Below are 19330 nucleotides of genomic sequence, written 5' to 3' on the forward strand. Positions count from 1 at the left end.
TAAAAATTTAGACTGGAACGCCACCAACCTTAAAAATGTGCAATAATCTAATAGTACAATATTATTGGTTGCTTAATTTAAGAGTTTCTAAGCTTTCAAATTTCCCGCCACTTTTCAGCCAATCACATAATTATCTGTGAAACCCAACAGAAATCAATCATGGCGGAATCAACGATAGTAAACAATTTAACGGCCATTTTTAGAGCATTATTGTGGTTATTTTAATACTTTCGCCGTATTCTTTTTATTAATTATTATTAATAATAATTATTCATTCGTAATGCCACTCAAAAATAAACAATTAGAAGATTTTACATATGCATTGATATGGTTCATCAGTACCAAGGAAAGATATGTAGTTGAAACAAATAAATTGCCAAAGACTCGCCGGAAGAAAGGCAATGTGATAAAAATTTTATGGGAGGATCCAAGTACTCAAATCAGTACAAGATATGAGGTGAAAATTCTAGAATTTGATAGTAAGTATAAATAAATTATTATGTATAATATTTTTTAATCTCATTGGAAATTTTCAGTTGACTTGCTAACGAGGTTATGAGTTGCTGTAGTTAAGTCGTGAAAATATATTTTTTGATATAATATTTGAAAAAGTTGACAAAATCGTTTTTATTATTTAATGATATTAAAGTTAGCCGACATTTTTGACTTTTTAATTTTTTTGCAATGAAATTTTTTTTTTTTATCAATTTGTAATAATTTTTACAACGAAGAAAAAATTATAAAAGTTTTTAGAGGTCAGCTAATTTAATTTTCATATTATTTTAGTGTTTATTAATTTTATCTTCTTAATTTTTATAACTTTTGGATTAATTATTATAGATGACAAAACAAAATTGGAAAATATTCTACTTGATGAAGACGGCAATGTGTGTGATGAAAATGCCAAATTGTTCTTCAGATCTGTTTTAGACAAAAAAAGAGCACTACAAGAAGGAGCGAAACTAGACGTAGCTAAGAACAAAATCCAAAAAACTAGTCTTGCTCATGTAATAGCTAAGAAAAAACCACTATTTGAACGTACCGGGAGTATTATAAATAATGAAAAGGCTAACTGCTCTAAAACCAACGAATTTCAACACCAATTTACAGAGATTGCTCAAATTGAATACAATGACACATCTTCCGATAAAAGTAGTCCAGAGCCAAATGATGATGGTCAAATTAACACTCCTGGAATCGCGAATAATTTAAACGAAACAAGTGAAGAAAATATCGAAAGTCTCGAGTTATCTGATGAGAATGAAGTAGATATTGGAGCTTTACACACATTTTTCCCAGTGACGGGCAAGTATATATTTTGCAAATTTTTTTATAAGTATAGAATTCATTTTAGATGGTGTGAAATAACTAATCATCATTGAAATTAAAAAATATTCCCTTGCAAAGTCGAGTTACTGTTGATCAAAACTTTTTATGAATAGCAATATAATTTGAAATTATTTGACATTAATAAAATTAACTCATCTAAAAGCAATAAAGACAAAATTATGTTTAACTTTTGTTATTAATTGGATAAACATACAACAATCTATTTCAATGCTCCAATTGATAAAAAAGAGATGAATTTCTATGTATTGTAATTAATTTCAATAATAAAACAAATAAACAATTATTTGTTGATATTAACTATTACTTTTCTGTCATTATTTCAACAGCAAGTGACGAAAATAAAAAATTTTTAAAACAAATCTATACTGGATTATCTGAGGCATATCAGCGTCAACAAATTGATTTAATAAAGGTATTCTTTTTTTCATTAACATCATTAACATTTAATTACCTGAGTTATTATTTTTTGTTTTGTTTCTTCTAAATTTGGAACGAATACTTTATTATTTATGTTATCTTTATTTTATAGAGAATCAGGATTTTTAAAGTCGATGGATACAATATGGTACATTTATCAATTTTCAATTGTTAATTGAATTAAATAATTTTTATTAATTTCAAGAATTGTTTTTTATTAATATTTTATACGGATGAATATAAAATACTTTAATTTCAGAAAGAAATTTCTCCCAAATGTGGCATTTTTTTTCCTGTTAGTATGATTGAAACAATTGAAACAAAAGCCTCTACTGAGACAGGTGTTACTGATTGGAAAATATTAGTTAAACTAGCTTTAATAGAAATGTATGGAGATAGCCTAGGTGATTTTTGTGCTATTGGTCGAAGTAAAATTTCATCACGTCCTTCAATTGATCCTGATATTTATAAAGGAATTTATGGTAAGAATTCGAAAAATTTCTACCTTCAGTTGACAATATTCTTTACTGAAATATGTCTTTAACAACTTTTCAATCAATGCCATTATTTACTTCATAAATCTTTTATAATTAATATTGTTTAAAAGTATCATAAGCTATTGTAGCAAAATCATACAATTGCATATTTCATTTCATTTATTTTATTTAAACTTTAATCTAATTGATATATTTTTTACACTCATTTTTAGAATGGATACTCTTGAAATCAACAGAAAAAATCACCAATCATGATTATACAAATGAAATAAACAGGATAATCGGAAATAAACGAAGTTCGAAAGTATCAAGTTATAATTCTACGGATACAAGTGCTCACGAATTTTTATTTTATACCTTAATGTGATATAATTTCTTTTTTTTTTCACAATAATTTAATTTTTTTCAATTAAATTTTTTTAGTATCCTAAAGCAATCTGTATTTTTTTAAGCAAGTCGTCACTACAGTTGAGCGGGAAAACAAATAGCTCCAAGACTCCGATGAACGTCTTGATTTAATTAATTTGGTAAAATAAAAGTTTCTTAATTTTACATTTAAATTTACAATTAATTTTATAATCAATTAGATGTTTACAATCAGTATTAAATTTTCACATCGACTTTCAGAAATCTCGGGATGATTTTTTAATACGTGGACCTACAAAGGTAAAAGTCTATTTGATATTTTGTTATTATTCTTTATTAATAAAATTTCTGATTACAGGCTCGAATCTCAGAAACACATAATATTTTTTTTCCAAAGTCTACTATAGCTTTTATTGAAAAACGAACAGAAAGTTCCAAGAGCTCGAATTTATCAGATTGGAAAAATTTAGTTAAAGAAGCTCTGATAGAGGTTTACGGTAACAATTTACAAAATTATTGCGCTAAAGGTACGAGAGTATCACGGTTGCCTATACATCCACAGTTATATCAGGCAATACTTGGTAAGCGTTTGGTGAACAAGGCCCAGTAGCGATTAACTCGCTCCTGGGGGACTCCCAAATTCAAGAAACGCACCTGTCCACCGCTAGTTCCCGCAAAAATCGAACCGCCAATAGAAAATCAGCCTCTCGATCACGTCATGAATCGACTGCTTTATTGGCTGATCGCTCCCACTAGACATGCGCAATAGCCTTCTTCCCCAACTCAACGAGGAAGAAGACGAACTATTGTTTTTATCTTTCGCTTCTACGCTTTCGCTGCATCAAGTCGCCATTAGTATTCCTTTACTTTCGCTTTTTGTTAATAAACCGCATTTTGCTAATTTTATAATTTAAACTGCTTAAATTAACCGCTAATAATTCGCTTTAGTTTGTTATAGGTAATTTGTGTTAACAGTGCATTTATTTCACCGCTTTTTCAGTGCCGGAAAAGTGTTCAACCACGTGTCAACCGGCTTCGCTTTGCAAACCACGCTGTAATTTACAAATCCGCTTTTATCTTAACAATCCACTATTAAATATATTAAATATTGAGTGTATTTAATGTAAATAAATTCCTAGTGTTATTTTTGATAATAATTTACGCGTTTTAATTGAGATATCCAGACCTAAACCTGATCCCCGCTTTTCCGCTCTTTCAGTAATTATTCATTGGTCCCTCGAGCCGGATCAGGCTGGCTCTATCTCAATTAAATTAATTTATTATTCCGCTTAAAAATTGTGCTGTGTTAAGTGAAGTGTAATACCGCTAGGAAAGGTCGAGTGTCAGGAGCATCGCAGAGCACATCGGGTGCTGCTCCTGATAGTCATTCGTACACCGGTACGCTGAACTTTCCGTTTATTAAGACTGAAAACTCGACTTCGGGCCTTAAATAACCTCGCTATGGAGAATTACACAAGATAGTTGAAAAATGCAATTTGTGCTTCAACTTTCGTGTTCCGCACCGCGCCGCAGATTGCAAGACCGCTCAAGATTGCCGAAGATGTGGTCAACGTCACCACATGTCCATCCATTTTGGATGCTCCAACGAAACCAGCTTCACCGCAGTCTACATCTTCCGCACAGATCCGCTTTCCGCCAGTATTGCTAGCTACCGCCTTAGTCCAGGTACGCCCGCATCATGGTAATCCAATCACCGCCAGAGTGTTGATTGATCAAGGTTCAGAGCTCTCATTTATGAGACAGTCGCTCTTCAAGAAGCTTGGACAACCGCTACAGCGTGACATGGTCATGCTCAAGGGCATTGGCAATGTCTCCGCAGGAAGCTCACTAGGTGTGAGCACAATTGAGCTTCGTTCGCTGTGTACGACTGCATCAATGCATGTCAGCATGCATATTCTACCAACACTGACGGTAGATCTTCCATCGTTCGTGATCGCTGATCCGAAATGGCCGCATATTGAGAATCTCAAGCTCGCTGACCCGCAGTATCTACAGCCACGCCCTGTAGATATTATTCTAGGTGCATCACCAGCCGCACAGATCATGAACGCAGAGATTCAACGAGGACCTCGCAATGCTCCTATTGCACAATCCACCACGCTTGGTTGGATTGTCTATGGAGCTGTCACCGCTAAACACGCTTCAACATCACACGCAGCACTACATGCGTCAGTAGATACTGAATTACAAGACGCTATCGCTAAGTTTTGGGAACAGGAAGAAGTTCCATCAGGAAATTCACCGCTCAACACCGCTGAAGAAGACGAATGTGAAATTCACTTTCGTCAAACGCATTATCGACAGCCTGATGGACGCTACGTAGTGAGATTACCGCTTAAGGCCCTTGAGAGTCAACTTGGCGACTCTATCAACGCAGCTATGGGGTCACTCCGCAGATTAATAACTCGCTTGTCGCGAGAAAGAGAATATTCTGACATGTATCGTGCATTCATGGCAGAATACATTCAACTAGGACACATGGTACGAGTACCAGTCAACGAATTGCCCGCAAATGCTTACTTCTTGCCTCACCATGGGGTATTGAAGCTTGATAGTGCCACTACGAAGCTCTGCACAGTGTTCAATGGTTCCTGTGCAACATCTACAGGAATTTTATTGAACGACATTCTCCACGCAGGACCCAAAACGCAAATTGACATTTTTGATGTGATGTTGAGAATCCGTTGCAGCAGGATTCTATTCGCTACTGACATCACCAAGATGTTCAGACAGATTGAAGTCGACTCGCTTGATTGGCCGCTTCAGTGCATTCTCTGGATAGATGAGAATGACTTAATAGACGCTTACTGTCTCAAGACAGTCACATACGGAACCGCTAGTGCACCTTTTGACGCAGTACGTGTGCTTATCCAACTAGTAAAGGATGAAGGACACCGCTTTCCGCTAGCTGTTGCTCCAATGTTGAAAACACGCTACGTAGATGACATCTACGGTGGAGCAGACAACGAAGAAGACGCTATCAAAGCTGCAGTACAAACAAAAGCTCTGTGTGCAGCAGGCTGCTTCCCGCTTGCCAAATGGGCTAGCAATAGCCCACGGTTACTCGCTGAAGTCGCTCCAGAAAAGCATCTGGATACACCGCTTAAAGAAATCAGTGATGCACCAGTAAAAGTCCTGGGCATGTACTGGAATTCACGCACTGACGCTCTCCAGTTCAAGTACACGCTACCGCCAGAGACGCCCAAGAAAAAGAGAGCTATTTTGTCTGAAATCGCTAAACTGTATGACCCGCTAGGACTTCTCGCACCAATAGTCGTCAAAGCCAAGATCTTTATGCAAAATCTGTGGCTAGATAGAGTGTCATGGGATGAACAATTGTCACCATCACTCATTCACAAATGGACTGGATACCGCGAGGATCTTCGAAACATCGAATCCATCCGCATTCCACGCTGGAATAATATAGCACCTGGAGCAACTTTGGAATTGCACGGGTTCTCAGACGCTTCGCAAAACGCTATGGCTGCCGCTGTTTATTTGAGAGTCACTGACGCTGATGGGAACACAAAGGTCTCACTTCTGTGTTCAAAAACGCAAGTAGCACCGCTGAAGACCATGACAATCCCACGCTTGGAATTATCTGCCGCATGGTTGCTAACACAACTGATACTTCATGTTAAAGAAGTTCAGTCGCTTGAAAATGTCAGGATCAATCTCTGGACTGACTCCGCCGTGACTCTCGCATGGATTAAAAGTCCAGCAATCCGCTGGAAGACATTCGTCCGCAATAGAGTGGGAAAAATCCAAGAAACGCTTCGAGATGTCTCCTGGAAATTTATTCCAGGAAAACAAAACCCCGCTGACTGCGCTTCAAGAGGTATACCTACGCTAAAACTGAAACAACACGCTCTCTGGTGGCATGGACCAACTTGGCTTCATGAACCAGAATCCTCTTGGCCCACTCTGGAGCCTCCAACCGACAACGCAACGCATCGAGAAGAACGCCAAGGTCTGACACTAGTAACTTGGAAAGCAGAAAATTGCCTGCTCCAACAATTACTGTCGCATTACATGCAGCTGTTTCCACTGCTACGGAAGCTTAGCATCTGGCATCGTGCCATCGACCGCTTTAAAAGAGTTCCACAATCTTCGCTGGCCTACCCGCTTACTCCATCAGACCTGGAGCGCGCTAAATTGACCTTAATTAAGTTCACTCAAGGACAATACTTCGCTAGAGAGATTCACACGCTACAAGATGGTGATGGTCTGCCTAAAAATAACAGCATCACTAAGCTGACTCCGTTCATCGACCATCAGGGGGTCCTGAGAGTCGGTGGCCGCTTGAAAAACGCATTGCTGGACCCAGAAGAGAGGCATCCAGCGATTCTACCGCGACAATCACCGCTTACATCAATTTTGATTGATGATTCGCACCGCAGAACGCTTCACGGAGGTACTCAGCTTACGCTCGCTGACTTACGCAAGAGTGTCTGGATCATTGGAGGCCGTGTTCCAGTCAGATCATTTATTTTACGCTGCGTTATCTGCACGAGACACCGTGGAGAACGCGCTCAACAGTTGATGGGTCAACTACCCGCCGCATGAGTACAGCCAACTCGAGCCTTCTTGCATACAGGACTCGACTACGCTGGACCTATCACGCTGAAAACGTTTCAAGGACGTGGAGCAAAAACATACAAAGGCTGGATTGCAGTCTTTGTATGCATGTTCAGTTCAGCTGTACATTTAGAGCTAGTAACTGACTACACCGCTGCCGCTTTCATCGGCGCTTATCGCCGCTTCACTAGTCGCCGAGGTATCTGCCACACGCTATATTCAGACTGTGGAACCAATTTTGTAGGAGCAGATAAAGAGCTGAAACGACTATTCGCTGCAGGATCCCGCACATTACGAGAATTATCAACCTTGATCGCTCAAGATGGCACGAACTGGAAATTCAATCCGCCTGGAGCTCCACATTTTGGAGGAAAATGGGAAGCCGCTGTGAAATCTATCAAATTTCACCTTCGAAGAACAATCGGAGACTCGCTGTTGACGCTTGAGCAATATTCAACGCTACTGGCTCAAATTGAAGCCATATTGAATTCCAGACCGCTCACACCGCTGAATGAAGATCCTGCTGACCTGGCTGTACTGACTCCAGGTCACTTCTTAATCGGACAGTCACTGACCGCTATCCCAGAGCCATCGCTGACAGATTTACAACCTGCTCGGCTCTCGCACTGGGAACAAGTCCAGCAAATGGTTCAACATTTCTGGAAACGCTACTACCAGGACTGCATCCACCGCTACCAGGCCATTTCAAAGTGGCATCATCGACGCAACCAGATCAAGGTGGGTTCAGTTGTACTGATCACCACTGAGGATCTCCCGCCAACCAAGTGGCCATTAGCCAAAGTAATTGCTGTCCATCCAGGTGAAGATGGACAAATCCGCGTAGTAACGGTTAAGACAGTTAACACAGAGCTGGTACGTCCAATTACAAAGCTCTGTGTCCTGCCGCTAACGCATGAAGAAGATGATCTTGTCGACGCAGCCGCCAACCCGGGGGAGAATGTTCGGTGAACAAGGCCCAGTAGCGATTAACTCGCTCCTGGGGGACTCCCAAATTCAAGAGACGCACCTGTCCACCGCTAGTTCCCGCAAAAATCGAACCGCCAATAGAAAATCAGCCTCTCGATCACGTCATGAATCGACCGCTTTATTGGCTGATCGCTCCCACTAGACATGCGCAATAGCCTTCTTCCCCAACTCAACGAGGAAGAAGACGAAATATTGTTTTTATCTTTCGCTTCTACGCTTTCGCTGCATCAAGTCGCCATTAGTATTCCTTTACTTTCGCTTTTTGTTAATAAACCGCATTTTGCTAATTTTATAATTTAAACTGCTTAAATTAACCGTTAATAATTCGCTTTAGTTTGTTATAGGTAATTTGTGTTAACAGTGCATTTATTTCACCGCTTTTTCAGTGCCGGAAAAGTGTTCAACCACGTGTCAACCGGCTTCGCTTTGCAAACCACGCTGTAATTTACAAATCCGCTTTTATCTTAACAATCCACTATTAAATATACTAAATATTGAGTGTATTTAATGTAAATAAATTCCTAGTGTTATTTTTTATAATAATTTACGCGTTTTAATTGAGATATCCAGACCTAAACCTGATCCCCGCTTTTCCGCTCTTTCAGTAATTATTCAGTAAGCTATTGCATTAAAAAAATTATTGAAAAATTTTTTTTTTCTTTTAATCATGAGAAACTTAGCTTTGTTATTCTTTTTCTAGCATGGGCTAATAGTCGTTCTGAACAACAAATTAATGAAGCTGATTACGTAGGTCATATAAATAAAATAGCATCTAATAAAAGAAAAACAAATAAAAGCAAATCGACTAGTAAAACTTGTTCTAAACTTAATGATCAGCAGTATCTGGAACCTAGAAAAACTGCATTGGAGTATAGTTCCATCGCTGAGATTCACAATTCTCCTATGAAGTTGAATCCTCCACTGTCTGAACCTCTGCGACTCTCAGAACCACGGATTGCTTTAGTGAACTTAAACCCTAGGACTGCTGATTACCGAGATGAACTTTCTCTACAACCTGGGATAACTTCAGAATCTGAATACCAACAACACATTATGCCAAATATTATTCATCCTATCAATGTAGCCACCAAGATTGTGAATAATCAAAATTCAGTGATACCAGACGCTATGAATGTTGATGAGCAGAACTCAAACCTGATCAAACCTCAACTTATTTTCCCGGTAAAACTTGAATATATTCCAGCATGTGATGATTCGGTAAACCGACACTCTTGGACCACTCAAGACCAATATCCATGTACAATACAATCTTCGGAATACTCATCAAGACAGTATCCAAATTCATGTTACTCTGATCAACATTCAGGTTTATACACCACTCAACATTATAATTACTATCCTCCAGTTAAAAATTTTAATGAGAATAATAAGGTATTTATGCAGCGCGATCCTAATGACTGTGAATACCAATACCATAATCAAAGTACTCCATTGATTAGTGATTCTGAGAACCCAAATTATACAATTCTATAATATTCAAAGGAGTATAGTTTCTTAAGATAAATTTTAATTTTATTTGGATGTTTGTTTATTTGTTTGTTTATTTAACTGTAGTTTCATAACAACTTTATAATTACTTATTATTTATTTCAACAATTTTAATAATTAAAAAAAAGATACTGCTTCAAAAGCATTCACAAATTATTTAATGATTGAGATCATTTAATGATGAAAATTTCTTATTTGTTTTTTCAACTTTTAATAATAATACATAATTAAATAAATAAAATCATTCTATTTTATTGGATTTTTTATCCTTAATTATCTCAAAATATAAGAATTCTCAGGAATCTGAACATAAATTAATGAAGGTATTTGAATTACTGAATCGGTTTTGCGTTAAACAAATGATTATTTTCAACGGCATAAAAAAATCAATTAAATTCACTCATTTTTCTTGACTTTTATATTATTTCAGGTGTTCGATTTTCGCGTCTTATTTTTCTAAAGTAATTTGATAATTTTAGTTATATTTTGTTCAAATTTCTGAAAATTAAAATTAAGGTAAAAACCCCAATAGATGATCATGTAACAGTATATGATCACTCCATGTATTTGTATACCTATATTTGTGAATATAGATATACAAATACATGGAGTGATCATACACTGGTACGTGATCATCTATTGGGGTTTTTACCTTAAAAAATAATAAATAATTTAAAAATTTTTAATTTTTCCCGCTCTCGGCAGCCATATTGATTTCCATTCCTTCTCCTTTCCCTTCTTTCCCCTCATCTAATTCAAATTGTAGGCTTTTGAGGGTCATTTTAGGGTTCTGTAATACTAATTTCGGCCTAAACTTGGTAAAAGCGGACAAAAATACCAAGTTTAGGCTGAAATTAAGGTTTCGTTGTACAGCTTGGCCTTATCTAAAAAACTGATTTCAGCCTCCTTACCCTCGGGTAGAAGTTAGAGGCTGAATCTAGTTTTTTAATTTTGACTCGGGGCAGCCTTATTAGTCTGCAATTACTCGGAAATTTCATTATCACCGACAATTTGTGTCAGTTAAATACCAAAGTGGGAGGCTCGACTGCATGACCTTCGAGGATATCGATCCGTCACTTCGATTCCAAAGCTCTTAACGCTCACATGTGCTTACTAAAATATAATTATTGATTATAGTTATCACTCGCTCATTTCTCATGGTTTTTTTACCAAATTATTAGGTTCTTAATGATTCTCCAGCAAATTATACTTAAAGTTAGTTCTATTTCCAAAATTAATAACGAAAATAAGTCTATTAGATGCTGATCGTGTGTAATTCCTTCTTCATAAATTAAAAGTGAGTCAATAGAAACGGAATTCCATCATAAGGTTTTTTTATATTGTAAGTAAAAAGAGCTATAATATTTATATTAATCTCTCTAAACATGAATTAGTGAAAATTCACTGGAATAAGTGAATATTTACTAATTCTAAGTGCCAATCGAACCACTTTGAAACCAAATATTTTGGTAAAATATTTTGCAACCGCGCACACTAAATATGTTCCAAATTTTTTTCTTTATTTTTAAATTTGTAACAAAATTTTTTTCAATTTCCGAAAATCATAAAAAATTATATCGGTTACTTGGATTTTTTAATTTTTTTATTTCATATATTTTTGTAAAGAAAAAAACAAATTTTTTTTTTCTTAATAGTCTTATGAACGTGGACTTGGCGCGATTTTTTTACAGTGAAACTGTTTTTGTTCAGATAATATATAATTAGATGTAACATTTTTTCAATAATTATATATAATCATATATAATTCCATATAACTATATATAATTAGATGTAATCATATATACTACTCACAAAAATTCAGGAAATAAAAAAAAAATCCAAATTTTTTTTAGATTTTTGACGGGCTGTATTTCAGCGGAAAATGATCGTATCGCAAAAATAAAAAATGGATTTTGAAGCTCTGAGACTATAGTTTTCAGATCTTGAGGTCAAAATTTTCTAGGAATTACGGTTTTAACATGATCCGAAGAAATAGAGCGAAAAAAAAATTTCCAAATTTTTGAATTTTTTTTTGCTCTACGGGCTCCGAAAAATTTTTTCAGACAAAGCGACCTTATGGAACAGATAGCCTGTTTATTCAGCTTTAATTGCATTTTATGTTTAGCTTGATACGACCATTTGTTGCGGAGATATCCGGGATTAGATGAAAAAGGACGTTTATGTCTTTAACCATTAATATCACTGCAACCAATAATCGCACAGCAAATTTTAGAATTTTTTTGTTTGTCGTTTTTTTTTATTTGAATTTACTTATGAGCCGAGTCAAATTGCGTGCGGTCAAAACAACTCACCCAATATAACTCCGGTCAAAACAACTACTGTCCAAAACTACTCTGTGCCAAAATAACTCCGGACAAAACAACTCCCGACAAAAACAACTCCGGACGAAATAACTCCTGACATAATAACTCTATGCCAAAATAACTCGGTACAAAACAACTCATGACAAAAATAAATCCGGTGGAAAATTACTCTTGACATAAAAGAAATAATTTCTGGGGGTCGAGGGGCGAAGCCCCGGCGGGGGTTGGGGGGCGGAACCCCCTATTTTAATTAATTACATATTTTATTAATTTAATTAATTTTATATATTAACATTAATTATTTTAATCAAAAAATTCTTGGGGTCCAAGGGCGCAGCCCTAGTGGGGGTTGGGAGGCGGAGCCCCTCATTTTAATTAATTAAATTTCATTAATTTTATTAATTTTATATATTAACATTAATTATTTTAATTAAAAAATTCTTGGGGTCCAGGGGGGCAGCCCTGGCGGGGGTTGGGGGGCAGAGTCCCTCACTTTAATCAATTAGATTTAACTTATTTTAATTAATTTTATATATTACCATTAATTATCACCGGCACACAAAAAAAAAGTTGTCTGTACACCGGGCGCCACCTATCTACGGGCATGTTTTTCGACCCGCTGAACACGAATTTCAAGTCAGTTTAGGTCATTTAGCCTTCAATTTCGAGTAAATTGCAAAAAACCCTAAAAAATAGCGAAAATTCGATGTTTTAGCAAGAAAAAAAATTTCGAGATCTAAGGCAAGCATAATTTTCATGTATTTTGATCTGTTAAATGCTAATTTTGATTGTACTTTAATCATAAACTGTTTCAAATCTAAAGAAATTATAAAAAATCATCAAAAATTGCAAAAATCGAAGAAAATTGGGATTATCTTGGTATAAAAAATTTTGTGGACCCGGATTGATGAAGATTTTTATGTCATTTAATTTGCTTGATCTTAATCTGCAATAAATTTGGCCCGTAGTCCCCTCAAACATTCATAAAATTGCAAAAAATCGATTTAATAGCAGAAAATTGCTGCTCCAAAAATGGAAAAAAATCTTTCAAACACAATTAAATAAATTTCTTGTATTTTTTATTAAAATATTTTATTAAAATATGATTAAAATATCTGAAAATGCAAAAAAATTGTAAAATCTATGAAAATGACGTATTAACAGAATTAGAAGAATGATTTTCCCAACTTTTAAAATATTTTACGATGGTATCTAACTTTTTTATTTTCAAATGATCTACGGAGTGGATTTCTCTCTCGTTTGTTATTTTCTTTTGGTATATCTCTTTTGAGTGTCCAGCAATAGTCTGCCATCATGTTGATATTATAATTTCCTTGATACCTAGTCTCCATTTTACTTATCTCATCCTGACCAGACGCCGATACTGGGTTTCCGAATCCCTGCATCGTAAAGTACTCATCATTTGTACCTGTCATGACGGCACCCACGCCGTTAACCCAGGGACTCTGCCAGATCGTTCTGTTGCCCACCGTCACCCCGAGGAGGTGCGCTGATTGCAAGTACAAGCGATCATGCAATGAAATGAAGTCTGCACGTCGAAGAAGTTGAAATCCCAACACGATGGCAAATTTTCACTAAATAAAGGAAAAGGTGGAAGAAGAGGTGTCCACGTCGTAGATCATTTGAGTATGAAACAGTACAATACCCTCGAAAAACCGTTAAAAATCCAATTTGTGTACATTCTTGGATCTTAATCTTGTATTTTAGAAATAAAAAATACAAGAAATTTATTTAATTGTGTTTAAAAGATTTTTTTCCATTTTTTCAGCAGCAATTTTCTGCTATTTTATCGGTCTTTTGAAGTTTTATGAATGTTTGAGGGGACTATGGGCCAAATTTATTGCAGAATGTGAATGTTTGAGGGGACTATGGGCCAAATTTATTGCAGAATCAGATCAAGCAGATTAAATTACATGAAAATCGTCGTCAATCCAGGTCCACAAAATTTTCTGTAACAAGATAATCTCAATTTTTCATGATTTATGCAATTTTTGATGATTTTTTATAATTTTTTTAGATTTAAAACGGTTTATGATTAAAGTACGATCGAAATTAGTATTTAACAGATCAAAATACATGAAAATTATGCTTGCCTTAGATATTAAAATTTTTTCTTGCCAAAACATCGAATTTTCGCTATTTCTTGGGGTTTTTTTGCAATTTACTCGAAATTGAAGGCTGGACTGCCTAAACTGACTTAAAATTCATGTTCAGCGAGTCGAAAAACATGCAAGTAGATAGGTGGCGCCTGGTATACAGACAACTTTTATTTTGTGTCCCGGTGTTATTTTAATTAAAAATTCTTAGCGTCCAGGGGCAGAGCCCCGGCGGTGGTTGGGTGGTGGATCCCCCCATTTTAATCGATTAAATTTTATTAATTTAATTATTTAATGAAATTATTTGAGGAGTTGAGTTTCAAAAGGGTATCTTTTGATAAATATTCGAATTTTTTTTTTTTAATAATCGGGTGCAAAATCCTGAACTCTATTGATATGTTTCATCAAATTTTATGAATTCAAATTTTTAGTATAAAAATAATAAAACTTACGTTTTTGATCAAAAGATCTTTTTGTAAAATTTAATAAATAATTCAAAATTTATTATTATTATTATTATCATTGTTATTATTATTATTATTAAATTATACAAATTTTATTTATATATTTACTATTATTAGAATGTTATTTATGTTGTGATTTTAATTTAAGATTACAAATTATCAAAATTAATATTAATATTAATCGCTTTACCATTAATATTAAGTTTTTAAAATAAAAATTCCAAAATTCGAATTTCTATTCCCGTACGCCTCACAAGCGCCACTTACGGCTACTTTGAATACTAGATTTAAGCGACCTCTGCTTCCCTGTTTACAAACTGCATAACCCATTTTTATCCACTTCAGTTTGAATTTATATTGTGATGTTTACTTCTTGTAACTTTCTTCTTATGACTACGACTTAATTTATTTTTTGATAATTAAATTGACGCTGATACAAGTTAAATCAAAACTAAGAATTTAAAAATTTGCTTTATAAAAATGAACGAGGCAAATGTGTCATTAAGGTAGTTGTTGCGTGATAGGCATTTCAACAGAAAATTATGAAATTTTTTTTATCGAAAGATAAATACATTAATAATTCACTACCAAAATTTAAGATCAATTGACCGCACCGTTCTTGAGTAATTAATTTTCGAAATTGCATCTTTTACACGTAGAGGTATAGAGAGATGGTAAAGTTAGTATGAAATCTTCCGTACCACTCGAGTGGGCACACAACACAACACGGAGAATTATAAAGGTTTTTTCATAAAAATTAAATTGCGCCTTTATCGACACGAGCAATATGCATGAGAATAAAAAAAATTGATAAAAAAATTTATAGTTTAAAGTAAACAGTTTTTTACTTGTATTGACAAAAACTAAAAAATAAAAAGATACCCTTTTGAAAATCAGCTCCTCATTTAAGTTTAATTATTTGCGATTTATTCATTCTATATATATTAGACTGGGCCAAAAAAATTAACTATTTTTTTTTTTTTTTTGTATATCGAAAATATTATTTGGGATGACAAAAAAAAAATGTTGTGAGAATTTGAGCCCTTAATATTTATATTAAGAGGTCTATCATCGCAACTTTTAATTTTTTTTTCCGGAACGGGTTTTTGTCTCATAACTCCTAAACCATCGAGGTAAATGAAATAAACTTAGATTTTTTTTGAAACAAAATTAATTGTCTACAAAAAAAGACTGATTGAAATTTTTCGTCAGATGAACCGTTTTCTTATAAACACGCCTTGAAAATTGATAAGATTTCAGAATTTTATTGTTTAACTTTGGAATTTTGTAATTCACTTAAAAATTAGTATCCGGAAAAAATTCAATAGAGATTCTTGAAGGGAATTTAATTTCCTACAAAAAATGTCTCTTTACATTTTTAGCTAAATTCACTCCTTTGAAAGTTATTCAAAGTTAAAGTTGATGTCTCAATAAGATTCTGGTTTTTTTCGCTGTAAATTTAATTTTTTTGAGCCCATTGAAAATTTTGATCTTTTTATAGATAATAATTTTTATTTTATCAACAGAATTATGAAAAATTTGAAAAAATCATAATATATTTTTATTTATTGGCATTGAAAAGCTATTTTCTGCAGAAAATTGCATTTTCACTGTGTTTTGATAGTTTAAAAAATAACAATCATGTTGTTTTCTCATTGAAAATTATTTACTTTTTATTTAATACAAATTTATCTACGAGAATCCGCTTTGATTAACAACCTCCCCTTACTCCCCTTGTTTCATTTTTCGACATCAATCCACAGTACTACTTCTCATGAGATTACTCTCTCATTTTCTCAATAATTGCGTCGCAATAACAAGATTACATAATATTTAGTTATCAATTAGTTATGCTGAGCATAAAAATTACACAGAAAAAAAACTTCTTGCACCAAGAAAATTTTAAGGAAGACAAAAGTTATTTTGGAGCAAAAAGAAATTTTCTGGGGTCAAGAAACTTTGACTTCATTAAAGAAATTTTTAATCTTCCTTAATATTTTCTTGAGCCAAGATAATTTACCTTCTAGTCAAGAATTTTTTTTTCTGTATACGGTTACGGAACAGAACAAATTGCAATTATTTTTCAGTTATTAATTTTATTAAATCAAGTATTATTGTAAATACCAAATATCTACCTATCTCATCGGTTTCCATAATTTCAACATATTTTCTCGAAGTTTCTGGTGAACTGGAGTTATCAGAAATTTCTGGTTGATTCAATAGTTTCTGAGCCGAAAAGTTGTTGATCTCTCCATTCAAACTTCTTGAACCGTTTTTCCAGCGATATTAAATAACTGTTGAATTTTTGTTCAAAACTCACTTCTTTGTTTTTGAGCTTGTGATTTTATTCTTTTCTTATTGCACTGCAATAATTGCCATTTTGAAAAACTCAAGTATTTTGTTAATCGTATTTCGAAGCCCGGAGGTTAAAATTTGTAAATTTTTCCAACAATCTTGAACTATATTTGCAGTTTTTGCACTTTCATTGACTTTTAGATGAAGAACTTTGTGATGATAAAAAATAATAATAAAACTTCTTTTATAGTGGGAAGTTTACGACCATTAATTTTAGCTATTGGAACACCAATCAAATTAATTTTTCGGTTGTCATATTGATACAGTTCTTTGATATTATTCAATTATATTTACGTAATCAAAAATCACAACAAATAAAGAGAGTCAGGTTGTAATAAAAATTGTAACAACACTAGAAATTAGACACACAACTCACAACACGAATACTGAGATTAAAAGCGACGCTCGATCCACAATTAACAATGAAGAAAGATGCTACAGTTATCTAAAAAACATAACCTCTCTATTTGTAGAACAATGGAATGTAAGAAATACCGAAAGTGAAGGTCGAACTAGGGGTCTTTTTAGAAATGGTGATAGATGAATAAAAACATCGTGGCGCTATATAATACGATACTAATAATTAATAATATTGTTTTGAGGTTATGTTCAATCGGTTGGCTTTGTATTAAGCGACGCAATTATTGAGAAAATGAGAGAGTAATCTCATGAGATGTAGTACTGTGGATTGATGTCGAAAAATGAAACAAGGGGAGTAAGGGGAGGTTGTTAATCAAAGCGGATTCTCGTAGATAAATTTGTATTAAATAAAAAGTAAATAATTTTCAATGAGAAAACAACATGATTGTTATTTTTTAAACTATCAAAACACAGTGAAAATGCAATTTTCTGCAGAAAATAGCTTTTCAATGCCAATAAATAAAAATATATTATGATTTTTTCAAATTTTTCATAATTCTGTTGATAAAATAAAAATTATTATCTATAAAAGATCAAAAATTTTCAATGGGCTCAAAAATTAAATTTACAGCGAAAACCAGAATTTTATTTTGACATCAACTTTAACTTTGAATAACTTTCAAAGGAGTGAATTTAGCTAAAAATGTAAAGAGACATTTTTGTAGGAAATTAAATTCCCTTCAAGAATCTCTATTGAATTTTTTCCGGATACTAATTTTTAAGTGAATTACAAAATTCCAAAGTTAAACAATAAAATTCTGAAATCTTATCAATTTTCAAGGCGTGTTTATAAGAAAACGGTTCATCTGACGAAAAATTTCAATCAGTCTTTTGTAGACAATTAAATTTGCTTCAAAAACATCTAAGTTTATTTCATTTACCTCGATGGTTTAGGAGTTATGAGACAAAACCCGTTCCGGAAAAAAATTAAAAGTTGCGATGATAGACCTCTTAATATAAATATTAAGGGCTCAAATTCTCACAACATTTTTTTTGTCATCCCAAATAATATTTTCGATATACAAAAAAAAAAAAAAATAGTTAATTTTTGGCCCAGTCTAATATATATGTATATATATATATATATATATATATATATATATATATATATATATATATATATATATATATATATATATATATATATATATATATATGTATTTCCTAGAAGTGTAATTCTCTCATTGACTTAATTAATGACACAACATTCTGTTATGATGATAATATTGATGATGATTGATGATGATGATGATACTGATGATATCGATGATATTGATGATGATAATGATGATGATGATACTGATAATATTGAATGATGATTGATGATGATGATACTAATGATATCGATGATATTGATGATGTTGATGATGATACTGATGATATCGATGATATTGATGATGATGATGATATTAATGAGGATGATGATGATGATGATTAATGATGATGATAATGATATTGATGATCCTGATGATGATGATGATGATTATATCGATGATGATGATCATGGTTGATGATCATGATAATCATGATATTAATGATAATGATGGTATTAATGAGGATGATGATGATGATATTGATGATGCTGATGATGATGATGATTATTATATTGATGATGATGATGATCATGATGATGTGTTTTTTAATAAATATGTTCCTGCGAATCGATTCCTGTTCATTGTATACCCTATAAGTTGAAATTATTACTGAGTTTACGCTCTGAGTCGTTTTGTTCGGAGTTATTTTGGATGTGAGTTGTTTCGTCTGAAGTTGTTTCAGTCCTGAGTCATTTCGTCCACAGTTGTTTTGGTCTGGAGTTGTTTCGTCCGGAGTTATTAAAGTCAGAGTTGTATTGTCTGAGTTGTTTTGACCTATCACCGTTTATTGTAATATACCGAATTCTATTACAGCTCATAATTATCTTTTAT

At 33.6% G+C, this 19330-nt stretch overlaps 1 protein-coding gene across 1 annotated transcript; it reads left to right on the forward strand.

The window, feature by feature from the left end:
• Window positions 1–1681: 1681 nt before the first annotated feature.
• LOC123268026 lies at window positions 1682–9713 on the forward strand. The gene is made up of 7 exons (XM_044732906.1): window positions 1682–1762; window positions 1880–1915; window positions 2027–2249; window positions 2477–2627; window positions 2852–2930; window positions 2989–3211; window positions 8917–9713. Exons 2-7 carry the CDS (start codon window positions 1913–1915, stop codon window positions 9708–9710), a joined length of 1473 nt encoding a protein of 490 aa, XP_044588841.1. The 5' UTR covers window positions 1682–1762; window positions 1880–1912; the 3' UTR covers window positions 9711–9713.
• Window positions 9714–19330: the final 9617 nt, after the last annotated feature.

This window comes from Cotesia glomerata, linkage group LG6 (genome assembly GCF_020080835.1).
Source record: "Cotesia glomerata isolate CgM1 linkage group LG6, MPM_Cglom_v2.3, whole genome shotgun sequence".
NCBI classification, from domain to species: Eukaryota; Metazoa; Arthropoda; class Insecta; order Hymenoptera; family Braconidae; genus Cotesia; species Cotesia glomerata.

Bases quoted from the DNA above. Each gene is read 5' to 3' on its own strand.
- LOC123268026 (XM_044732906.1), top strand. The intron at 2,250-2,476 runs GTAAGAATTCGA...ACTCATTTTTAG, and splicing joins TATTTATAAAGGAATTTATG to AATGGATACTCTTGAAATCA. The intron at 3,212-8,916 runs GTAAGCGTTTGG...TTCTTTTTCTAG, and splicing joins GTTATATCAGGCAATACTTG to CATGGGCTAATAGTCGTTCT.